This window comes from Eptesicus fuscus, chromosome 10 (assembly GCF_027574615.1).
Source record: "Eptesicus fuscus isolate TK198812 chromosome 10, DD_ASM_mEF_20220401, whole genome shotgun sequence".
Lineage (NCBI taxonomy): Eukaryota > Metazoa > Chordata > Mammalia > Chiroptera > Vespertilionidae > Eptesicus > Eptesicus fuscus.
In genome coordinates this window covers 17857953-17884774 of record NC_072482.1, presented here as the reverse complement: position 1 = coordinate 17884774, position 26822 = coordinate 17857953, and the positions used below count along the sequence as shown (strand labels likewise).

General features: G+C 40.4%; 1 protein-coding gene across 1 annotated transcript in view; it reads right to left on the bottom strand.

The window, feature by feature from the left end:
- The window catches only part of PTCHD4 (patched domain containing 4), a 170946-nt gene extending 144552 nt beyond the window's left edge, over positions 1 to 26394 (bottom strand). The window contains exon 1 of the mRNA XM_008153206.3: positions 25966 to 26394. Coding sequence (XP_008151428.2) covers positions 25966 to 26394 — 429 coding nt within the window. The remainder of the gene's footprint in view (positions 1 to 25965) is intronic.
- Positions 26395 to 26822: the final 428 nt, after the last annotated feature.

Below are 26822 nucleotides of genomic sequence, written 5' to 3'. Positions count from 1 at the left end.
TGACCGGAATCCAAACCAGGACCCTTCAGTCTGCAGGCTGATACTCTATCCACTGAGCCAAACCAGCTAAAGCAATACTTTTGGTCTTTAAGTTTTCTTTTGTTTCAATAAGTTTCCATGTCAATCCTAAGCCTTCCCAGAGTGGTTTTCCAATAATTATAATTTTGCAATCCAAACTGTTCTTTCCAATATCTATAACAATAATAGTAATGTCTAGATGCCTGAGGCAAACATCTCACAGAATTGCTAGAGAAATATTATTCATTCCCTATAAAAGTATTAAATTATTTTTTCCAAGCGAAGAAGCAGCATTTTCTGTTCTTCCAAATCAAAAGACTACGACTGAGAATGTCAAGGTTCTATTTCCTCACTTTTTTCACCTTAGTCTCCAAGTTTTGTCTCAAGCATACAGGCACTTTCTGTACATTTATTCATTTTTAGATTAAGTCATTCCATGATAACTTACATCGCAGGTTTGCTATAAAGCATGCTCTATCATGCCAAGCATTGACACGATTTCAAACTCCAAATGTTATCACTCCTTAAATTCAAATGCCTGTACTTGCTATTCTCACTACGTACCATGTCTCTAAGAATGCCACCAAAAATAGGTGCCAAGCTCATAACAATGTTCAAAAATGAAAATGGTGCTTCCCGAAGCCAAGTGTTTATAATAGTGAAACTGTCTGCCTCCTGGGGGGATACAGCTTATCAGATGCATTGTTAGCAGCTCCACAGAACTCTGTGGATCTAAAGAAGAGAAGCTATTTAACCCGGAGGCACAAGTAGAGCTAGTTTTCAGGCTTAGAACCTTGATCCAAAATCTAAAGTAAAACTGTCTCTAATATGTGAGAATTAGATGCAAAAACTCAGGGGTTTGAGGTGAAGCGGAAGGGAAAGAAAAGGGAGAACCTCATTAATCCTGATTGAACCTGATTGCAGGGCTCGGTATGTCTTATTTTATGAGGCCTTTCCCAAGGAGAGTTTAATGCTGCTGTTGTATGTGTTTTCATTAATATTTTAATTTTTGTACTTGCATCCTGAGGCATTTTCATGAAGGGAACAATTTTAGCCATGGAAGAGAAATAACATGACAGTTTCTTCTCCCTGCTGCCGGAAAGTTTAACACACCAGGAAGATGTTCTCATGCCGTCAGGAACTATATCCTTGTCACCCAGCCTTTTAGTGTCTTCAAATTCTTTCTAAACTGAGTGCAAGTTTGTAATACCAGACACATTTGTCAAATTTCCTTTGTATATTTGAGTCTTCCTAGTCTAAGTGCAGTTCTAGATACTCCAATGTAAAGATTGGGGGCTATAGATATACAAGGCAAATTTGATGTGGGGATGTCTGATACTCAGCAGAGGAAAACTTTATTATTCATTTTTTTAAAAAGGCTTGAGCCCTAGCCAGTATGGCTCAGTGGATAGAGCATCAGCCCGGAGAATGAAGGGTTGAGGTTCAATTCCAGACAAGGGCTCATACCTCAGTCCCAGGCTCAATCCCCAGGGCCCCAGTCGGGGTGCCAGCGTGAGGCAATGAATGGATATGTCTCTCTCTGTCTCTCCCCTTCCCTTTCACTCTCTCTAAAAATCAATGGAAAAACATCCTCAGATGATGATTAACAAATAAACATACAAAACAAACAAAATAGGCTTGAAAAAAATTTAAGCTGGGAGTTGGCAAACTATAGACCACCAACCAAATTTGGCCCTTGCCAGTTTTTGTAAATAAAGTTTTACTGGTATGTAGATGCACACATTGGTTTATGCATTGTCTGGCACTTTACAGAAAGGTTTATGGTCACCTGATCTAGAGCATGCAAAACAGGTATCTGTATGTTACGATTTTATTTTCTCCCATAGTTTATTGTGCTTAGAATGCTTTTTCATTGAAATTAGTAATATGAGCCCTAACTGGTTTGGTTCAGTGGATAGAGCGTTGGCCTGCGGACTGAGGGGTCCCAGGTTCGATTCCAGTCAAGGGCATGTACCTTGGTTGCGGGCACATCCCCAGTGGGGAGTGTGCAGGAGGCAGCTGATCGATGTTTCTCTCTCATCGATGTTTCTAACTCTCTATCCCTCTCCCTTCCTCTCTGTAAAAAAAAAAAAAAAAGTCAATAAAATATATTTTAAAAAAAGAAATTAGTAATATGAATTTTGAAAATGAAGGAACATAGGAATTTTGAGGCTTAAATTTTCAAATATTTTTGACATGCATTCCAAATGACAACGTCCTCAAACTCCTGTCAAATAGCAACTTAGTAAGTGAAATGCTGTCAGGTTTCCATGCAATAGCGTAATATCTGGAGGCTGCAATTCTAAGCAGAATTTTCAAACAGAATTTATATGTTGGTGTATCCACATCAAATTTTCAAAAGACTTTGCATGCCATTCCACACATTGCAGATTATGTTCCATTCCTTATGAAAAATGTAACTGCCACCTATTTCTCCTGACCTTTTACCATCTCGTTTCCATCTCTGCCTCAGTGGTTTATTGTCTGTTGTTAACTCGGCACATCAGCCCTACATCAATCATTGGAGAAGAAAGATCCTAAAGATTTCCTCTCCGGCTCCAGTCCAACCTGCATGCAAATCATCCCGGGAAGGCAGCTGGATGGCGTATTTCTAAAAATACATGTGTGAGGGTGATACATTTTACTAACAACCTTTAGAATCAGAAAGGTTTCCTTAGCCCTTATCTTTTACTCTAGTTTAATTCTAGTCCCTCTTCTAACTCAGTAGAGATGAGGAATAGAGTAATTCCTTGATATTATTTTAAAGTGTTTCAGTTGTCATATTTCCAAATTTAAAGTGTTTTTGATTATTCCAGCAATGTCTCCACCCACATAGAATGGTGTATTTACATTTTTCCTACTCTTGAGATGCCAAGAGGTCCTCGGTGTCCCCACTTTAGAGATCTCCTACAATTTAATTTTTGTGTTTATTTTTTTAATGTATTTCTACCCTTTAGAGTATAAACACTAACATCTACTCATCACTTATTTTGAAATAGTCACTGAAAAATGCTTCTCATTTCAATCCTTCCAATGACCTAAAAGATGGTTTTCATCATTATCCCATTTTAAATTGAAGAAGCCAAGGCTTAAGGAACTAGTCATTTATCCAATATGGCACAGCTCCTGACAAGGTCAGGATGCAATCATAGATCAGGCTGACTGCAGAGATGGGGTTTTTGCCCCCTGATCTCTGCAGCTCTGAGGGCAGGGGTTGGGTTTATTGCCTCTTTGTTTCTCCAGCGCCCTGCACACATTCTACCATGTAGGAGAGTCTCACTAAAAATGTACCGTATGTTTAATGAGTAAATAGCTAAACAAATTTTAGACAAGGGGTTTAACGTCTATGTAAAAATGTTAGCTATCTCCTTAGCAGTTGCTATGTCTTGGTTTAGCTGTGACTGAGCTAGTCTGACCATTTCACAATTTGTTTGAGCAACTCATTCAGATATTCAGAGAAAATGAAAAATTAGAAAGGGAATACGCACACTGACAAATTAAATAATACCAGCGAACAAATAAATATGTTATTTTGGGAGAATAAATGAGAAAATAACTCTAAAACTTGCCATCTCAACACCAGTTTACTTTAGTTTCCAAATGTCTTCCCTCATGATTAAAGCATTCTCATCCCATATTGTTGATTCTCAGATACATGCCTATGTTTAAATGTGTTTATCTCATTCTTATTGGAGTTGTTCCTTTCTAGAAATAAAATAATTCAGGATGCAAGTAGCTCTGTTAGGAAGCCCCAGTTCTACAAAGCATTTTGAATGAACTCTCCCAGTCTCTTCTGAATGGAATTCAGACAGATTTAAAAGTGTCTGTGATATTCCCAGCACCATGATTTCATTTTTAAATTAAGCAAGTATACATTTAATTGATAGGATAGGCTGATTTTTGTCTGCCTTTTACTATTATAAGCTAGTAGTTTGTGTTAACTATATTATCTGTAGGAAGCCTCATTGTGAACTCCAGTAATTTCTATTTTCCTTCCATTGTACGCTTCCAAAACTTCCTGATATTATATTGCAAAAGCTTTCTCAATTGTTCTGACTTTTAAAGCTCCTACACCTCATTTAATAATACACATCTTATGCAGCATAACATCCAATTTATGATACAACTTGTCAATTTTCAAATTGAGGTTTCCCAAGGAAGACATCTTTGGAACATAATAAAATGGAGACTGGCTTGAATTAAATGTCCCTCTTTGGGGTATTAATGTAAGAGGTTATTAAGAAACTACAATAGCTCAGGCTACATTGGTAACTTCCAAAGAAAATGTCATGAAGGGGGAAAATGTGTGGATGCTCTAAATACCTCCCCTGGCACCAATGTCATAAGCTGAATATTGGTTGGAATTCTTGGACTCATTGTCAGAGCATGAATATTGGGTTGCCTGACTCAAAGGCCTGATCACCAGGATGGTTTTCTTCTTTGTTCTTATGAGATGAGGAAAGACTTTAATAAATGAACCCCAAATGAGATTTTATTTATTAGAACTCGCCTGTTCTTCCCTTCTTTCTTGTTCTAATGACTGCATCTTTTTCAATAGAACAGGCCCATGACAAATCACAGCAGGCCAGTTTTCATGGGGAATTCAATATTTTTCTTTTTATGTACCCTGAGAAAACCCCCTGGGAAAAGAACCAAATTATCATTTAGAAATGTGTATCGTCTGATAATTGCAATGGCTGCATGCAGGCTTCTCCATTCGTTTTACCTCTGTCTACAATTACTCTCGGTGGAGCTAAACTCAAAACAGCAGAGCCTGACTCATGGAAAAATTTGAAGTTTGGTAGTTTTGAATTTTTATATCACATAGAGTCAACCACTCTAGCAGCACAGATTAAAACATAAAGCTCTCTGCAATCCATGAGCATTATAAATTCTCATTAGAACCCCACAATCAATGAAATTTTGTGGAACTGAGCATGCAGTGTAGGAGCATGCATTTGGACCCTGTCATATATGAAAAAAGATATTGTCTCGTTAAGATAAAAAAATTGGCATTCTGGTAAGAAAGTTACTTCTCTCGGGGCACAGAAATAAAAGGTCTAAGATGATTGCTACCTGAAAGAGTGTTAATGAACTACCTGGGAGCCCTGCTGTAGGAGCTGTGCATTCCTGAGGATTTACTGCAGCTTCAACGGTCATGTGAAAATCCAAGATGAGCTTGAGACAGGCACTAGGACAATTTGGACTAAAATTGATTATACAATAAATTGGCAAGTGTAGTCTTGGCCCGTGTGGCTCAGTTGGTTGGATGTCATCCCATGCCCTGAAAGGTGGCCAGTTCGATTCCCTCTCAGGGCACATGCCCAGGTTGTGGGCTTGATCCCCAGTGGAGGAGGCAGATGATCAATGTTTCGCTCTCACATCATTGTATCTCTCCCTCTCCTCCTCTCCTTCTTCTCTCTCTAAAACAAATCTTTAAAAAAAATTACAAGTGTGAAAATATAGCCATCCATGAGAAATATTTATCATCAAGCAGTTGCCCAAATGTCATCTACTTTCTATGAACTGCAATTGAGAAGGTGGTTCCCCAGTTCCATGACTATCTTCTAACTCTGGGAAAAGTATTTTTCAGAAAGGTCAAAGCATTTCACATGAAAAATGGAACTATATGTATGAGTGACATAGGCATGTAATATATAACGTGTAGAAAGGCTGATTGTGCTTAACATAGTTTCATAACATTCTCTGAGGGCAACCTACCTTCCCCATGTTACCAAGATGGCAAATGATCAAGTTAACTGACAGTATTCTCTCCACAGCTTCCCCTAAATCTATGCAGGGTAGCTCCTGTGATTTAGTAGGCCCTTTCCCTCCTTAGTGCCAGGGACTAGTTTTAGCAATGCTACCTTCAGGATTTAGCATCTCAGCTCGGTTGTCTGTGACACTCCAAAATGAGGAAGATAAATTATTTAACATCCAGGAAGCACCAGCTGTGCTCTCTCCTAAACACTGAGCTTTCCCTACCAACGGGATTTACAATTGAAATAGGTTTCTCATCTACAAAGGACTACGATTTTGACAAGTGAACAAGACTAGAGAGTTTTTCCCCAGTGGAGGAGAGATACTAGTGAGCATTTCTTAGTGGCTTTTGCTGTGCATCCTGGAAATTCTCCAGGGATTGTGGCCCGATGTCCTGCCAAATGGTCTGAGTACTCCCAACATGAATAGCACACACCCCGAGGCCACACAAAAGGGGGCTACGGCATGCAATCTGAGGGATTTAGGTTAGGTACAAAGATGAGTGTCCTTAGAGAGCAGGATGCTGCTAAACATCCTACAGTGCACAGGACAGCTCCTTGCAAGAGAAACTTATCAGGCCCAAGATGTCAATAGTGCTAAGATTAAGAAACCTGACCTAGAGAATTTACAAATACTTTGAATTCTCTTCAATGTTGGCATACTGGGGCGGGGGAGGGGGGGGCTTATAATTAACTCTCTTAAGAGGGCTTTCTATTACTCTAATTAGCCTACCTGGGCCAGTTTTAGGAAATAAAATAGTTCTCCACGTGTGTTCAATGAGAATAAAAACGCTGATTTACCACCCAAGTGGGCAGACTCTAAAGACTGGTTGTTCTTTTGTCTCAGGTGTTGTCCCCGGACTTTCCCAATGGATTGCAACACTTGTTTTTAGAACTATGTCAAACCCTACTTCATCCCCAAATCCTTTCCACCGAAAGTAGAGTTTGCATCCCTTACTGGGATCTCACTGCCTTATATGCTCACTGTATATATGTGGCATGTCAACTGAGTTGTAAATTCCTTGCTGGTAGCCATAGTATTTCATGCTGCTTCAGAGAAACTCAATTATTATCTTGCACATAGTGGAAACTATAAATGTTTATTCATCATCTTCATACATTCTGGGAACCCTCGGACTGGTGGTTATTAAATAAAATTAGAAGGCCTTTGGCTGCCAGTTTTCCCCAGTCTAAATTTGGGGCAGGGAGAGGTCATCTTAAAATTACATCAAATATGTTTCTATTTACAGTGGTTCTTATTCTACAAAGCCAGGATGAGGACTTTGATTTCTGGCCTTCATAAGAACCAGGTATCAGCATGACTTATTAGAAAAAGAAGAATGATTTAGGGTCATTCTATGTTGTTAATAGAAAAAGTAATAATAGAATGCCATAATAAGGAGAAATAGTTTTATAATAGAGAAGTGCTGTTATATTAGTTAGGTTTATTAGGCATGAGAGGAGTATTCCAAGAAAAGAGGCAGAAATTCAATCAATTAAATGAGGTGCACATAAATTGTACTTAATAAAACTGCCTAAATTGCTTTGGAAAAAGATGCTACAGGGAATATACTTTTATTAGTCCTAGGTAAGGGTGACTTTGATGATACAGCGAATCCTTTTCCACTTTTAATCTTGAAACAATCAGGAATAACTTTGGAAATATTACATACAACTAAACTAAAGATCAAATGACCTACGTGGTCCATGTGTGGTCCATGGTTCAGCAGTTACATATAGGTGCTTCAGTAAGAATACTGGCTTCACTCCAGTCTAAGTGGGCTTTGACAAGTTGCTTAACCATCGGTGCCTCAGATTCCTCACTGTAAAAATGAAGCTAATATAAGGTAGTGCTCACTGGCTTACTGGTGAGGACCAGATGAGTTCCTGTATCTTATTGGAACAGTGCCTGCTCCAAATAACACAGAATACTCAGTGTGTGTCAGTGCACATCCCCATCTGTGGTAGAACTTCTCCCGTGGACCCACATCTGGCACACAATCGCCTGTCCTTGCCTCTAAAAAATTAGAAGAAAGAGACTTCCTAACTTGCTGTCGTACAATGTCTAAATTAAAACATATAACAACAACAAAGAAAACAACAACAAGAGAACTGAAACAATTACTGAGATAAGAAAAGCAAAATAAAAGTGTTGCCATAAGACAGATAACAATAACTAGATTTTCTATTTGTGATGATTGAAGACACTGGGCAATTATTCAATGCTGCGCTTCACTTTGCTGGTATAGATAATCCTTATGGAAAAAAAAGAAAAAGGGATATTTCCATTTTATGTTTCTTAACACAGAGACTTAGAGTCCTACAATTTCTACATAAACATTAATGCCCAGAAGCATACATCAAACATCCATTCTATCGGTAAAGATATGAGATATGTTTTGTTGATTATAATGTAATTACATATCCAGTTCTAGAATAGACTTATTGTGAACTGTTGTTAAAGATATAAACTAATTTGTTTAATGGGAATAAAAATGCTGATCTATCACCCAAGTGGGCACTAAATCAGAGTTTATGAAACTAGACATTGCTGTAAACAAAAGTAGGAAATAACTCTTTATTATTTGTCCTTATTAAAAATGTTCAGACTCATAGCTGTGGTTGCTTCATAATTTATAAAATATGCTTTATAATTGTATATATGCCTCATTTTTGCTGGTAATCCCACAATTATCCTAACAGTTACTACACACTAGGGAGAAAAGACCTGAGGGTAGGATGATTTGGGGTCATGGAAAGTTCCACTATCCAACAATTTTCTAGCCAGGTCTTATGGATAATTTATAACCCTCGTGTTTTTTCATCTTGATATTTCTTGGTCCATAACCATAAAATTTTCTTGCTTTGTGTTCATTTTTTAAGTCTATAGCATTATTGGGATTTTATGCTGACTTCATAACCTTCACAGTAATTGATCATAGCAAAATATTTCTCTGCTTATGGAGAGCAGCTCTCCACTGACCTCAATTTTAATGAGTGTATTTTGGAAAAAGAAAACATTTATTACCGATTAAAATCAATGTCTCTGAAAGACTTCTCCCACCAGTAAAGAGTGATGGTTTTTATGATAGAGCCCCCAAGGAGGCTGGATTTGATGTAGCACCAACTCTGGGTTATTAAGAGTTGGAGATTTTAAGATTCAAGTCCACATGCTGTATTAATTTTTCACTTCCTTGTCTTCCTCACTAGACTGTAGGCTGAAAAAGACGGTCTGTGACTTATCTCTGTAACTCCAGTGCCTAGCCCGTGGTCTGAAACAATGTAAGCATGGAACCCATCTCTATTGAGAAAAGCTATTCACTTGAGATAAGGCAAACACCCGGAAGGGGAGGTTTGGAGCAGGGAAGATACCTGTATATCTTTATAAAGAACAGAACATATGTGTTTAAGATTCAGGAGACATATCAATTTCCCAACCTTTAATGTTGGCTAAAACCAAGAAGGCCTGTGTGTGACAGAGTATGCAGCCAGAGAGGAGAAAGCCACGGGAACATAATGACCATCTCCAAAGTCACAGGTAGAGGATGGTTCAAAAATGACAGTAATGACCAGGGTTCCCCTTTACCGAAGAAAGAACAAATCGAATAGCAGTTTTAGAAAGATTTAAAGAATCATTTTCTTCTAGAGAGACACCAGTGAGTAGGTATGGAAGCAATTTATATATAACAGGGCTTTCTGAAGTGTGTAGATCAGATAACCTTCCCAAATCTGTCTCGTTGACGCCTTGTGAAAATATATGCACATAATATGATGTTTATGTCAAACTCATTTAAGGTATGTCACAATTACTTAATAGGTTTTTTTAAATGTAAATAAAAGAGGAACCATTTCCCTATTTTGTGTGGCTCTGCAAAACAGAAGGCGAGTATGGATTCAACTTTGTAAAATGCTTTTAATTTTTGCCAGAAATAAGGTATTTAATATAAAGGTGGTACTGGGGAAACAAATAAGTGGCTTTCTCTGTGTAAAGCATGATTTCCAGTTACCAGCGGCCAGTGGTGCACATCACATCATTCACATTGACTAGGGGCACATCCTTTCACCTCACTGTATCCGTGATTTATAATTGCCATTTCAAAATAAGAGAGTGAGTATAAGATTTGTGAACCCACTGGGATGCTAATGGAAAAGCTTTCTACTGACCCAAGAAGGGCATTTAGATTGTTATAGCTCCTATGTAGCTGAAATTACTTTAAATATTTATTGCACTTTAATGAACATACTTTTCCTTTAATTAGACATTGTGTTAATACTGTTTTAATATGGATTGACTTGCCACACTGATCTGGGGAAGCCAGGATTCCTATATGAATGAGTTAGAAGTCACAAGCTTGCCAAAATTAGTACTTAACCTTCCCAGAACTCATATGCCTAAAAAGGAAGCTAATATTATTTTCACAGGTGAAAAGATAGACGACGTAGGAGTTGGCTATACAGTGAGTGAATTTTGCCTAAGCTAAGGCTGGGAGTATTTTTGAATTCTTTAATGCCACACTTTTAATACTCAAAATGTGACAATTTAAAAGCCATTTATTCAGCACATATTTCCTTATCCCCTATGTGCTTATTAAAAGGATGGGCTAACAGCCCTTGCCAGTTGTTCTCAGTGGTTAGAGCATGGGCCCATGGCCTGAATGGTCATGGGTTTGATTACAGTCAAGGGCACATACCTCGGTTGCAGGCTCCATTCCCAGCCCCTATTGGGGCGCATGTGGAAGGCAACCAATCAATGTGTCTCTCTCACATCGATGTTTCCCTCTGTCTCTCCCCTTCCCTTCCACTCTCTCTAAAAATCAATAGGAAAAATATCCTTAGGTAAGGCTTTAAAAAAAAGGATGGGCTAACTAAGGTTAGCATTAACAAACTGGTTACAAATTAGCAAACACTGACCACCTCAGTATATGAAAGAATTTAGGTGATCCTGATGGAAATCGAGGACTTAATAACAGCTTAATAAAAATTGAGTCTATTTCAAGTCCTAGTGTTATACTTCTTGGAGTTACCAAGATTTATTACCTTTGGCTCTATCACCATAATAATAAATATTTACTATGGGCCTAAGGTTTCCTTTATTAATCTCCTTGCAGAAATGTATTAAGCAATGATGCCTGTTAAAGTGTCAAGGGATATATCTTCCCAATGACTAGAAATCTAGGACATCTTTGAAGCACAGCAAATTGATTAAGATATCATATTTCTGGCCAGTCAGTCCCCGATTAGGGAATTACAGAAGACGATGAAGCTGTTGATTTTAGTCACAGAGTTCCCCTGGAGGCAGTTTACCTGGTGGGGTGATGCTGATTGTGGTCAGGGCAAATGCTCTCCCCTTTGAGACCCCAGACTAAGCCTGAAGCTGAGGCTCAGGGAAAGCAGATTGTTCGCTATCCTCTCAACCTACACACCTGCAAAGTGGGTGGGTAAGATGGGGGATCGCTTTCAGTGTTTCTCAATCAGGATGTCCACTGGAATCGTATGAGAAGCTTCAGAAATGCCACTTCTCGGGTCCTTTCCCCACAGAGTATGGGTCACTTGGTCTGTGGAGGGGCCCCAGGCATCATATAATTGGAAAGTTCCTGAAGTGTTTCTTATGAGAATCACTGAGCTATAGCAAGTGGAAAGAGGGAAAAATTACTGTGCAGTAGGATAAGCCACAAGGTACTCTTAGAGGCTTAATCTTGGATGTGGTCCTTCACACAGCAATTTAGAGCATGTAGGAGTGGGTCTATAAATAAATCAGGTCTTTCTAATTTTTACCCAAGCCCTTTCTGGGGGCACCTACTCCCCTGGAACTTGTTGACCTATATTTGTATCTTGCTTTCATAAGGGCACATACTTACCAAAGTGGCATTTTAAATCACACAAAGAAATGCTCTTTTCCTACCGCTTCTGTTGACAAGCCAGAATATTTTGCTTTCTTCCTTATGCCTGTTAAAGATTGTTCAAAAACACCGCCCCAGAAATACTCCAAAGATAAACAGTGAAGTAAATTCTGCCAGAGTCACTTGCCAGAATTTTGAGCAAGGAATAAAATAATTTTGGAAATGCTTATGAAAAAGTGAAAACAAACAGTATCAAAAAAAGGCATACACTGTATTTTATAGTGAAAGATGAAAACAAATTGTTTATAGAATCAGTGGTGGGATTGTAAGTGATTTTTTCACTTGACATTCTAATCATTCCTTGGTGTTGTTATGATGCTGGGTTTATGTAAGAATAGCTACAATTTATTAAGAAACTACAAAGTGCCAGAAATTTTAAAAATCAGCAGAATGGATATTAATAATAGCATTTCTTAACATATAAAAAGCAGGGACAAAGGCATTAAGTAACATGTCTAAGGTCCTGCAGTTAGTAAATGAAGAAATTAAATTCAAACATAGGTTTGTCTGTTTTCCTTTTTAGTACTCTCTTCTTCACTATTTACAAAATTTACTTTATTATTTTCTTGATTGATTTTAGAGAGAGAGAGGGAGAGGGAGAGAGAGAGAGAGAGATGCACATCGATTTGTTGTTCCACTTATTTATGCATTCATTAGTTAGTTGCTTCTTGTATGTGCCCTGACTGGGGATCAAACCCTGCAACCTTGGCGAATTGGGCCAATGCTCTCACCAACTGAGCTACTGGCCAGGGCCATTATTTACAAATTTTAAAAGAGAAACTCAATCAATAAGCAGTTCCTCTATCTTAATCCATTAAGAAATTAAACCCCCCACCACAATAAAAACATTTATTGCTTTAGACTAAATGAGCCAGCTTGTCAATGCTTATAATTTTAACATCAATAAGGTTTCAGGAGACTGAATTGAGGGAAAGATGAGAAGTGAGGATCTCTTGTCAATTTAGTTGTCAATTATCAAAATATTTTTCCAACAGGAAGAAGACAAGTAGAATCACATCAGTTTATAAACAATTTTTGAGATACGTCAACTAAATTATAAACTTGAATACTGTTTAGTGAGAGACATGCTGATAAGATGTGGTTAGTTTAAAAAAAAAAAGTCACAAGTTTTTCAGTCTAGAAAAAACCCAATTCCTTAAAAAATAATCCCCAAGGGAAAGATGGTTGAAAAAAAATGAAATGAAAATAAAAGTCAAGTTGCTGATGCCAGTTTTATGTGCTATTCCCTTAGAGACACATGCTCTACCTATGAAAAGGGGTCATAAACTAGTTCAGACCCTGAGCTTCTCACACCCCTCCCAGCCCTGGGAGCTCTAGCAGGGTGCATGTCTGTCTCCTGGGACACTCACTGGCGCCCCACTATTGCTGTCCTCATGCTGCCTTGCCCAGGCTCTGCCTCACCCACCCAGGAATGGGCCTCACACAGATCATCCCCCCCAATTGGCTTGTGCAGGAGCCTGGGAAGGGCTCATTCCTGGGAAGGGAGAAATGACAGGCTTGACTTTTCCCACATTTCTTTTAAGCTTGAAATGTGACCAAGATATGATCCACACCCTTAAAACTTAGTAATCTTGAAGAAATAGAAGATGAGTTCTCAATAGCACGTCTCTTTTATTGGTGCTGTTGTACAAATATTTGCTGGCATGCTGCATCTTTGTTTCAATGCAACATTTCATTCATGGGAAGGGGAACCGAGCCTGTAGACAACTGTGGGTTCAGATTTCAGCTGGCTACTATTGCAGCCTAAAAATTTCCACTAATTTACACCCATCATCTTCCTCCCTCCCTCCCTCCCTCCCTCCCTCCCTTCTTTCCTTCCTTCCTTCCTTCCTTCCTTTTCTCCTTCTTTCCTTTTTAAATGGGGAGCAGGAGTTCTCTTGTTCTTTATACAATTCTCTGTGTTTTAAGAAATTAATTTCAATCTATTTTCAATGAAAATAGTAAAATAATTTCCTTTACATTTCATGACCTCTCTCAGTTTTGCTTATGAAATTCTCAATCCTACCTTATTCCAATGGTCAGTTAAATAAACTACCCTCTCCACAATCTAATGATTATTAAATCTGAATACTGATAGATCCTTTCTTATACAAGAAAAAACTTCTAGACACACAGTGTTGACCTAAATTAATTAATTTATAATAAATGGCTGTTTTAATATAGATATAGTTCTGCCTAATATGGACAGTTTCTTTTAAAATTTTTCAAATTGAAATAAAATTGTTTTAGGTGTGCTACCTAATTATTTGATGCATGTATATACTATGAAATGATCACCACACTAAGTTTAGTTAATACCTCTCTCTTAACAACTTTAAAATATATAATACAGTGTTGTTAACTATAATGACCATGTTGTACATTATATTCCCCAGGACTTATTTTTTTCTACAACTTAATTTATTTAATTAAATTGTTGTGGTATATAAATATTTTTCATCTTCTCATAGATAAGATATAAAACCAAAGACATTTCTGTTAAATGGCATCTTGATCCAGTGTACTCTTCGGATAAATTTTCCCATTCATTCATTCAATTTTCATTTTACTCGCAAATAATCACTTGAAACAATTAAAACCATAATGTACCCCGGGCTTCCTAAGGCCAGAGCATAGACATGAGGACACATTAAAAGGAACTTCAATTTCACTTGCTTGCATCCCCACTTGAATAAGACAGGAACTCTGGCCCCTGCAAACTCTCACCCACACATTTGGGGGAGTCCTTAGAATATCCTTACTATTTCCCAACTGGAGCTTTCATGGTCTTCCTTCAGCCCCCTGACCGATGACCATTACTGTGAGTAACAACTGGAGTGGATCCCTATGATGCTTTGAAGTCTGCTGGGGTCGTCAGATGTGATTCTGTGAACTCCCAGAGTGCTCAGCTGCCTGATAAAATATGGGACACCAAATTAAATCTACCTTTTAGGTAAATAATGCAATACATAGGGCATACTTGTACTAAAAAAGTATTCTTTGCTTATCCAAAATTCAAATTTAAGTAGGTGTCTTGTATTTTTATTTGCTACATCTGTCAGCCCTACCAAATGCCCAAGCCATGTTATGTTCCCTGCAGCCTCACCTGTCCACCTCCTGCTGGCTCTTTGTCTCTAAGCACAAAGTTATGTTGCTTGTGCCTCAGGTATCTCAGGACCACTCATGAAAATAGTTTTAATATCTTTCTGTGGCCATCTCTGATTCTGGTTCAGGCTCAGCCTGAGAATGTCCCACTGAGACTGGGACGGGCTTTCTTCCTGTTCCCCTGCAACTTCCCCAAAGGCTTGCCCTACAGACCTCCTCCTTATTGGTTAGCATCCACCAGGCAAAGCTATTGGCTACCAGCCTATTGGTTTCTTAGGCAAATGCAGTTAAATCTCAGCAAAGACTTGTGACAAATCCAAAATACAAATAATACTGTGATTAGGGGAACTGCCTTCAAAGCACCTCCAACATGTGTGGAAATGTTTTCTTTCTTAGGAAGCACTTACAAAAGCTTCGTGGAAACATGAAGTGGCTTTGGGGCCTCAGCTTTTAAGAGATGTGTGTGAATTTGAGAGTGTAAAAGAGATTCCAAGCCAAATGAAAAGTGTAAATGGAGATGAGGAAAAAAGAAAGTTCAGGGTGACTTTATTTTGGGGTTTGGTTGCAGCAGGTGGTGTATTGCAACCTGAAACTACAAATAAAATTGAGGGCCTGGCCAAGGAAAGTACTCAGTGGTCAAGGTCAAAAGTGTGTAATTTTTTCTCCAGGCAATGGGAAGCCCTTGCAAGATTTGGTTAGTGGAAAATATAACCAAGAAATGCAGAGGATCCTGTTATGTAGGCTAGGTTCCCACTGTGAGAAGTTATGTGAGAGAGGTTAGATCATCACATAAATAAAACAGGTAATGAAGGCTTAAAGGAAGATAAATTTGAAAAGGAGACCTCGGTAACCCATTATAATCAAAAGAGGAGGTTTAAAAATTCCCCATGTCTATGCCACTGCTAGACTAATTAAATCAGAATCTCTGGAGATGAGACTCATGACATCAGTCTTCTCAAAGCTCCCTTTGACCTCAGCCACGATGGAGCACTAAAACTATAGAACTGTGGTTCTCACACTCCAGCAGGAATCAGAATAGTCTAGAGGGCTTGTTGGACCCCACCCCCAGAGATTCAACAAATCTGGAATGAGCTCTGATAATTTACATGTCTATCAAGTTCCCAGGTGATGGGGATGCTGTTGGTACAAGGACTCCACTTTGAGAAGGTCTGCTGCAGAGTGATCAGGGCCTGGTAGTTAATTAGATATACCTTGTGTATATATATATATTGGCTGGGCTGGAAAGAAAGGAGAAGATAATCATAGGTAACAGATTCTGAGCCTGAGAATATGACAGAATAGAGATGCCATTAAATTGTTGTGGTATATAAATATTTTTCATCTTCTCATAGATAAGATATAAAACCAAAGACATTTCTGTTAAATGGCATCTTGATCCAGTGTACTCTTCGGATAAATTTTCCCATTCATTCATTCAATTTTCATTTTACTCGCAAATAATCACTTGAAACTATTAAAACCATAATGTGTTTTAGACATGGAAGAAAATAGATATTTGGCTTGAATGATAATTTTGAGAGAACAGACAATGAAAAAGACTGTTTCATGGGAATAATTATAAATAGGAGAATAACAAGGGCAGTGAGCCACAATCAGAGACATACAAGGAAAACCAAATGTCACAGAAGCCGAGAGGAGAAAGTGGTCCAGACTAGCTCTGTTGAGACTACCACAAAAATGCACCCTCTGTGACACTTCCAAATCCAGTAACCATCGAAACTAAGTCCCATACTTGCCTTATCTGCATTTTACTGTCCTTAGCAAACAGACCTCACACTCATATAACGGGAACCCTGGAGGAAGCTCAAGCTTTTCAGTGCAAAAGAAGAGAGCTCTATGTCCCTCATGTTGCACTTACTAAGAAAATAGCAATAACTACCACATCATAGATTTTCAACTCTGAGGGTTGAAGAAAAAAAGGGTTCTTCATATAATTATGAGGTTCACAAGAAAGTCAATTAATCAATTCCGAATAAGGGCACAGTGTCAGTGCTTAATGAGTGAAACCACTAGCATGTAAGAATGTACAATGAACCAGGTGCTGTTCTAAGTGCTATGTACCCTTCTTACTCAGAGGATGGCTCATGGACCAGGGGCCTCAGAATCACCGGCTGACACAGACTTCGAGAAGCACTGTTTCGGTATCACGAGCTCACTAATCCACTCAATGCTGAGAGGTAGGGGCTATGATGAAGGAACTAAATTACAAAGTTAAAATACTGTGCAAAGTCATAGAGCTAATGCAGTGGAGAAAGATATAAACCTAGGAAATCTAGGTTCATAGACTCTCTTCTAACTTGTGTTACACAACCTGGCAAGAGAATCTTACCATAGCCCTTGGCACCCTCACCATCATCACTCTTTAACATCCATCCACAGTGGCTTTCGTTCCATGCATTTAAGCGACCATGTCCTCCCCATTGTAGTCTTGCTTCTACCATCTAACCCACTCTTGAGGAATGTGAACTCCCTTCAGGTCTCAGCTCACAGTCACTTCCTCAGGAAAGTGATTTCTAACACCCCCAAGTCTTCATATCCTACTCTCACAGCACCATGTACTTTTCCTCCATGATAACCTGTAGTTATGGGTCTACCTATGAGATTTTTGTCTTTTTCCCTAGACTTCAGCTCCCGGAGGGCAAGCACCACATCTGCTTTGTTCCTTGCTGAATCTGGAACAGATACTTAAAATAGTTACCCAAACGGATGTGTAGATGAATGTCTTGCCCACATTAGTATGACCTGCAGTGACAATCAGCCTGCAGTGACAATCGGAACTGAACGTTCCCTCCCTCCATGTAATCAAGAGACCTGGTGAGGTGAGAGACCAGACTGCACATTCAAAGGGAAGCGTAATCTTTGAGGCTGAACCCTAAATAGCCCGCCAAGCCTCCATCTGCCAGGAACACCTGGAGCTGCGTTCAGACCTTCTGAAACTATGAGGACCCTTTAAACATGTTTCCGCTTTTCAAAACCCAGCGCCTGTGCTGTGCCTTCTGCCTCTGGGACTGCAAAGGGAGAGCGGCCCAGGTGTGGCCTCTCCATGTCGGGAGGGTAGTTGTGGAGGGAAAACACTGGCTGTTCTAACACAAATCCCGTAACTAAACACAGTCCATTCATTTTGAGTGCTGCTCATCAGGTAGCTTTCAGAGGCCCTGAATTCCCCTGAATGGCGGAGAATAACTTTGATTTCAGTGAATGGCTCACCATAATAATCATAACAATCCTGTCTGAGGAAAGCATGGATTGCAAGGTTCCTTTCAAAAGACACACCACTGTAATCGTGTTCCATCCCCCCCAAACACTCTTGCTCCTATGTATAGTTCCCATACCTTGTGTTCTCGTAATATTAACATAATTAGTCTAATTCGGGTTTAATGTTGCTACTATTGTGACATAACTGCAAAGAGGCTTGAGAAAAATGCTGCTAATTTTTCTCTTAAAGAGACAGATTTAATTTTAACATTTTGGGGAAATATTGAACAACAGCAATCAGCGTTAAGTTTAAGCAGGTGACAGGCCCAGTTACAGATGATAGAGATGAAGATTTCTCACTGTGGAACAGCTGCTTAATAATTCTCCAGGCGTTTCTTCAACATCTCTACCACGCAGTTAAATGATACGGCTATGAGCTCAATTACTCATTTTTTTTCTTTCTTATGGTGTTTTTGTTACTTTAAACTCAAGCCATGGCCCAGCCAGTGTGGCTCAGTGGTTGAGCATCAACCTATGAACCAGGAGGTCATGGTTCGATTCCAGGTCAGGGCATATGCCTGGATTTGGGGCACAATCCCCAGCTGGGAACATGCAGGAGGCAGCCAATCAATGATTCTGTCTCAGCATTGAAGTTTCTAGCTCTCTTTCCCTCTCCCTTCCTCTCTGAAATCATTAAAAATATCTACTTTTTTTAAAAGACAAAACAAAACTCAAGCCATGAATGAGCAATACCAAGGTCAACCTTTGTTTTAGACCTGCGCTTCTCAAACTCCTTGGGAGCTTGTTAAAATGAGTTTCTGGTCCATAGGTCTGCGCCGAGACCTGGGGAGGTTTCATTTCTAACAAGCTGCTGGGTGCTGCGGCTGCTGGTCCGTACACAGCACTACGAGGAGCATGGTCTTAGAGAACACAACGAAATTAGTTTTGTGGCACATTAGCTTTGTCTCGCAATTCAAGTTGGCACGCTTTTAAGTCGGAAGTATTGCCTAAATGTTTCCTTTTGCCAGGGCTGTGATGAATGTAACTCTATCCACCTCGCATGGTCAGAAAAGATCACAGAAATGAATCACTCCCATGATTCCACCCTGGGGTGAGGGGGCTGAGTTAGGGAAGAAATGGACCTGCTGTCCATCTAGAGCTGTCTTATGCAAATCTAGAATCCTGGAATTTCCAGACATCCGCTTTAACAATGTTGATATTAAGCGTATGTAGAAATGTCTGGACGTATCTGGAATAGGTGTGAACATATGCTGATCACCTCTGAAACTGTATTAAAAGCAATGTGGTCCAATCATGGTGTAATAGCTAATGGGTTAAAATAAAAAAATATATATTCTTCAAACAGTATATTTTGAAAAGCACATCCCAGCTTGTTTCATTTAAAATAATGTTTACAGTAGAACCGATAAAGGAAAAAAAATACACTTTTAATTCTTGCTTAAGACAGCAGGAGAGGCAAAGGAGTGGTTTTCTTATCTTTTTGGAGGGTGTGGGGGGAGGGAGTTGGACTGGCCTTAGTCCCTTCCACACTTCCACCATGCTGTATGTCTCTGCCTTCTCCCCACCCTACTCCCAAGTCCTTGGTGGTCACTGGCCACTGAGGAAACCACCATCAGCTCAGCTGATGGTAAGGAAATGAGAACAATGCAGATAATTTTTTGTTCTTTTTTTAAAACCCTCTCTTAACTCTTGAATTTCAAAAATGGAAAGAAACATAAATACTTCCAAAAATTATTTTTAATTTCATTTAAAGTAAGTTTTTATTGAAACCAAGGAGCAGGATCTAGTCCCGATACCAAGCAAGTCTTTTGCCTACTTTGGTGCCCTGAAAAATTTCATAAACAAACTCACCCCGGTACCATGACTAGGAAATATATGTGCAACAATTTAGTTAGGACAATATAAGTAACCCCATTCAACAGCATAGTTCAAATCTAATCAAGAAAAATCTTCACTCTAAAGGAAAAATATTTTAGAATATATCCCCAAATATACTATAACTAGAGGCCTGGTGCATGGAAATTCATGCACTGGAGGGGGTTCTCTCAGCCTGGCCTGCCCCCTCTCACAGTCCAGGAGCCCTCAGGGGTGGGAGGCGACCAGGCAATCAGGGGAAGGCAATGCCCCCATCACACCTCTGCTGCTGCCACTGCCTGCAGCGCAAGCCTCAGCTGGCCCTGGTTACCTGAGCCTTGGGTGGCCCTGGGAGGCTGGGCAGCCGCCATCTGAGGCTTGCCTGCACCTCAGGCTGGCCCTGGATGGCTGGGGGGCTGAGGGGACTGGGGGACTCTGAAGGCAGGTGCACGGAGCAGCCAGGCCCGCAGCCTGCCACCCCAGTGAGGCTGAGGGGACTGGGCGCCACCATCTTGTGTCTGTGGGTGCCACCATCTTTGTGAGGGTGTGACAGTCAATTAGCATATTCCCTCCTTATTGTCTGTGGGTGCCACCATCTTTGTGAGGGTGTGATAGTCAATTAGCATATTCCCTCTTTATTAGATAGGATGATACTTACCATTGCATGATGGACTGTTACAGAAAAAATCCTGGAACTTGAAGCCCAGATTGGGGCTTGTGCAACAACTGTTCTTTAAAGACCTGGGGTTAGAACTTAGGTCTCCTGAATATTTCTCAATTTAGTCCTCATTGTGTTATTGTATTATTCCATGCTATCTCACCAATCCTTTTTTCCTGATGCCAATCTAAGGTAGAAATACTCAAGCCCATCTGGCACCTAAGCCCATGAATCAGAACCTTTGGTCACATTACACAGATTCCCACTTAAGAATGATCCTAGAGCCTCACTCGAATTTGTTCTGAATTGATGTGAAATTATATTAAAGGTGAAATCATGGGCCAGTGAAGAATTTGCTAAACTCTTGTGGCAGGTTCCACAGTAAATACAGAGTAGGAGTTTGCCCAAACTGCAAGCTTTACTCCCTTATGGGCAGATCAGCCTCACTTCATCTTCCTCAGGGCTGGCCTTTCTGACTGAGCAGGGGGGCTGCTGTGAAAGAGCATTAGTGATCTTTTAACATGGATTTCACATGGCTTGGGATTTACAGCCCTGGTTCTTCCTTAGTACAAAGAGCTGTTGCTACAGAGAATGATGCAGGAAGTACTAGTATCTAACATAGCACTGTGGTTAAGAATATGAAGGTCAGGGCCAGCCAGCATGGCTCAATGGTTGAGTGCTGACCTATCAACCAGGAGGTCACAGTTCTATTCCCAGTCAGGACATATGCCTGGGTTGTGGGCTCAATCTCCAGTGTGGGTGTGCAAGAGGCAGCCAATCAATGATTCTCTCTCATCATTGATGTCTCTATCTCTCTCTCTCCCTCTCCCGTCCTCTCTGAAATCAATAAAAATATATTTTTTTAAAAAGAATATGAAGGTCAGTATAGACAGATCTGGATTTAAGTTCCAGCTTCAAAATGCCCTACCTTGGGACTTCAACATCGCTTAATCTCCTGGTCTTTAGTCTCCTTACCTCTAAAATGGAAATAAAGACTCCCTCTGGCTCAGACTTGTAAACATGACAGACTGTATATAAAACACCGACATCACTTAGGACACAACTTGAACATTCAGTAAGGTAGCCATTTTTTTTCCTAAATCAGAGAAGATTCTGACATGGATGTCGTAAGAGGTTTTAGAATGAATTAGGGAAAGAAGTCTATGGAATAATTTTTCTTGCAATCTCTAAAGATATTGTTAGTGTTCCGTTTCCACGTTGGCTTAAGTTGTCCTTCCACTGAGATAGGAACTAAAAAAATAATGGCAACATTTTTCACAACCGGGAAGATGTATTCCACATGTACCCAAAGAAACACTGTTTTGTTAAAAAGCAGAAAGTGTTCCTTTGTTCCTATTCCTAAATATGGTACATTGAAGGATATACACTCCACTTAAACACGTGTCCAGAGGTATGGTATTAGTGGAACTTAATCGGAAGAACAGGCTGCAGGGGAATCAAATCTGTGTCATTTCTTTCTCACCATTTGCCATGCAGCACATTTGTCTGTTTCTTCTTTATTTGTTTTTTTCACTGTGGCCAAAATAAAGAACAGGGGACATATGGGAATTGTTTCCTTTCTTGGAACTAGCCAGATGGAAAAGTGTAGTCATGATGGCCTACCTAAGAGGCAGAAAAATACTACCTACAACACCTGAGCCCCTTGAATTATAATGAAAACACATTTTGAAGTCCAGAGTAGTCCTTGCTTAATGACTCTGAGTGCCAGTCTCATTTTAATCACGCGACTAGTTTCAACAATAAGTATGTATTTAGCTGAAATTTTCAAAATGGATGTTTTAAAAGTTGAAAAAAAAGACCCCCAAATTATTGGGGTCAAAAATACTTTATAGAAATCAGAAAAATGTAGATAATGGCTTTTAAAAAAAAAGCGTGTCACAGAAGTTTGAAAAGTGATGATGATTTTGTGATAATACAGCATAAATGTACAAATTAATCAACCTACTAATCAATAATGTGACTACTATGTACATAGTCCCAGACAAGGTTGGGCTGGAGGAATGTGAATAGTATAGAAGGAATATAAGACTTGGCCTTTGCGCCTAATCAGAGATATAACGACATAAAGATTATAATGATAGGCACAATGATGGAGTTCACATTATATAGGTGTAGGGATTTCAGATTTTGGCCTCTTTTCTACACAGCTTTAAAAAATGTGTATGTTTCATTTCTTCTGTAGTATTATTCTAAGCTGACTGGTGCTTTTTTCATGCCAGCTTTATCTGAGCCTCTGTTTAGAATTCTATACTAGCAACTTTCTGTGTCCCTGCTTGTCTGGATCACCTTGTCAAGATAATCATGTTTATCAGAAGTCCTAAACCCTTCTGTGTTCAGGACTACTTGGGTGTATTAATAATATTTGGAAGATGCCCTTATGATTGTCATAACTAAGGTGTTTGACCACTCCATTCTGTCAATCAGTGTTTAGACATCTTCAGACTACCTCTAAGCTATATCATGTCAGGAAAATGTCAATTCCTAGTCATATTATCCAGCCACTGCTATTTATTTGGCATTTTTCTTCAACTTCTGGTTCCCTGCCCACCAAGAACATCTTCCAGCATTAAAATTTTCCATATTGTCCAGAGTTGGAAAGATTGGTGATCCAAATATGAGAGAAGAAAGCAAATGAATTAGAGGGTCACAAAATGTACATATAAAAATTTTCCCTCCAACCTCATAGGCCAGAAAGTCTCTAACTTCAGCATGTGTCAGCATCATAGGGACAGTCTTTGAATATCACTGCCACACATGACTTAAAAAGTTATTTCCAAATAACATGCAATTGAAATAAAAGACCATATCCCTTTGCTGTGTGCCAGGCAGTTCTTAACTTGAAAGTCATCGGAGGCCCTTTGATAGGATTCTAAATATCCACGGTACTCCACAAATTATATTTTCTATTGCATTAGCTTGTATGAGATTACATCTGGATGCTTGAGAGGGCCCATTGTTCTCAGAAGATTCTTAAAGGATTCCTTTACCCAAACAAAGCTTAAGGACACCACTGATGTCTGCAGCGAGAGTCAAGCCAACACATTTGAGGAGACATTGACATTGGAATATAGCAGAATAAGGGCTTTACAGTTTATAGAACCAATATATAATTCAGTTATTTTTATGGTTAGTGGATAATTCTACTTTTACTACATTGACCTTCGTAATCTATTACTCCATTCCTTTATGATTATCTTCTGACTTCTACCAAGACGTAGATCAACCAACCAATCAGGCAACAAGTTTAGATGGAGCCCCTCTTATAGGCCTAGCATGGAGTTGGCTTAATGATAGACCCAAAAATTGCAGAGTCCCTGCTTACAGGTAACTCTGGGTGGGAACACGGACATCTACTGCTTTTAAGCCCCACGAGGGTAAGAACACTGACTTTTATGCCTCAAACTCCATCTCACGTGTTGAGAGGACCACCTGGTAAATCGTAGGAGCACAACTAACAATTATTAAATAAGTGAATTAAAGGCCTCAGGCGTCTGTACTATAAATGTCATAATGATATTATCAGATAAACAAAATATCCACCCACAGTGGCTGATTGACCAAAGCTCTTACACCTAGAGAATACTGCTGAATAAAGGAAATAAGGGACCCAACTAAGAAGGCATATCAATAAACTGCAAACAAGCCTCAATAGGGAAAACTAACTGAAGTTTCAAACCTTTCTTTACACTAGACGTTGGCATAGAAAAGAACTCAGTTAAAAGGCTATAGCTGGAAAGATCACTCTCCTTTTGTTTAGCAAGCAATAATGCTGATGTAAAGGATTCAGAAAATGAAAAGCATGCTGTCCAACCACATATATCCATCATACTCCCTTCAATAAGTGTGAAGCAGACAAGCCCTTACCTAGATTTCAAGCTGATGAATCATCTGCCCGGTTTCACTAAAGCTCAAGGGGCTGTTCAGCTAAACGAGGAGCTGAAACCCTGTCAGCCTCCGGATGCACTTAAATAAGGACAGCATGCTAAAAGCAGGCAGGTGATGAGGTTTCCTGAGGAATCCCTAGTTTCTAAGTGCATTAAATCCTCCTTCAGTTCAGGAAAAAGAGGCTTTTGATCTCAAAAATCATGAGAAAATTATTTTGTGTGCATAGATGCTGACTATATCAGATAAACAGAAATATTAGCGATTTCCTATAGGTAGGCCATCCATTTATTGAACCTGGGGTTCCTCCTATTCCATCATCCCTATGGAAACACACACACATCATCATCACACACATTAGAAGAAAGAAAATTCCTTCTTCTGGGGAAACACCTGTCTTGGGAATACTTGGCTGTGCAGCTTCTGAGCCGGCATAGGGTCGAGCATACAAATGGTGCAGTGACTCTTTGGAAGTGTCATTTGTCCCTGAAACTTCAGTCACCTGGAGACTGCATGCCTCATTGCCCGCAGCAGCTCAATCCTGACAGTGTAGGATGAGTTCAGAAATCTCATTGGAGCAACCCAACTTGAATTGAGCGTTTAAACAGCACAATATTTTTAGTGCTGAAATAACCATCCTTTGCAATTTTTGCTGATTGTGGACTTTTTTTCTTTTCTTTTGCTATTATAATAATCTTGCCTTGGTTTGGATATTTTCATGGGAAGAAGATAACAGGGCTCAGTGAACTAGTCCATCAGTTAGCTGCACATTCCCATTTTCACACAGAGAAAGAAAATACCTGCTCCTTTTGCTATGCAAACACACATACACACAATTCCTGGAATCCCAAGTGCATTCATACCCACTGCTCTCAGACAGACTCACACCGGGCACTGAGACACAAACTCCCTGCATGGCAAAATCAAGCCAGGCTGAAGATGCAAATAGGTGGATATGGCGCCAGGTGGATGTGTAATCAGTAATAAGAAATACATTGAGCCCCATAATGAAAAGAAATCCCCCAAATTGTTCAGAATTCCCCCTCCCCCTTCCATTCACTGATTTATTAACCCTGAACAAAGATGTAATTGCAGGGTCTCAGAAATAATTTTTTTTCCTTTTTTTTTTCATTTTTTGGCATTTGTTTTGTTTGACTTTGAATATTCTTAATATCTAGTCATACCATTCATTGCCTGTTTTCTTCACTCAGTTGCCCATCTTTCCCCCCCAAAATGAAAGAAGCGTCAGCTTCTGAGTCTTAAGGATGAGTGAGACCTCTGCATTTTCTTTGCTTGTTTAGGGCAAGAAATGAAGTGCTGCCTCTTTAACTGGCAGAAGCATGCAGGAGGAGCATACCTTTAATTTAGTGTTGGGATACCTCACTTGCACCCTGGCTGTTGTCTTATTGGAGACGGCAGCCTGCCTGAGATCCTCTAGCACTGAAATAATATCATCCAGCACGCATTTCTTATCCTGATTTCTCAACACACACAGATGGGAAAAAGTATAATTATAGCCCTTGTGGTTCACCTTCATTTCCAGCACGGCTCGGTGGGTCTGCAGGATCCCCTCAGCATGGAGCAAAATATTGTCCCCGGGTGGGGAGAGGAGGATCACCCTGCCATACCTCCCAGGGGTGTGTAAGTCCGAATAGAGCTGGCTTTTGGACTGGTCCAGGGGGAAAAGGCTGCTGGCCAGGCTGCGCTCGATCTTGGCCAGGCTGTGGCTGGGAGCGACCAGGCGCTCCAGGTCGCTCTCGGGCTGGAAGTGGTTGAGCGCGCTGAGGCCGAAGGTGATGGTCAGGACGGCGGGCACGGTGAGGAAAAAGACCGGGTGCCGGCTCACGCACAAGCCCAGCCTGTGGCAGAACGACTGGAGCCCTCTGCGAAGCACCTGCCGCAGCAGCATCCTCCACCAGATCCAGCTTGCAGGCGCTCCCGGCCGTCTTAAAAAGCACATGTGACACGTGTAAGCGCCAGGCTACCCCGGTCTCCCGCATCCCGCCCCCTCGGTGGACGAAACCCCCTGCCCACCGCCGCCTCCCCGCCCCCTCCGCGCTCACCCCGGACCACTCCGCCCGGTCTTTCCCCGGCCCCACCTCCATGCGCTCCACTACTCTTTCAAACACTGCAGCAAGTTGCAGTAAGGCGGGCAAATAGCGACCGCGCGCGCTGCGGGGGCACCGCGGGGCCCACCCCCTCCCCGGCCGGCCTCCCTCCCCGCGCCCTCCCGCCTCCGCGCCCCCCTCTCACCGCACGAGCTGCGATCCCGCGGACTAGCCCTTCATCTCGCTGCTGCAGTCCCCCGGCCTCGCTCGCTGGAGGCGGTTCCGTGCGGAGCGTCCCACAGATGTGGATTTCCTCTCCGTCCTGGTGGGGTTTGGCGCC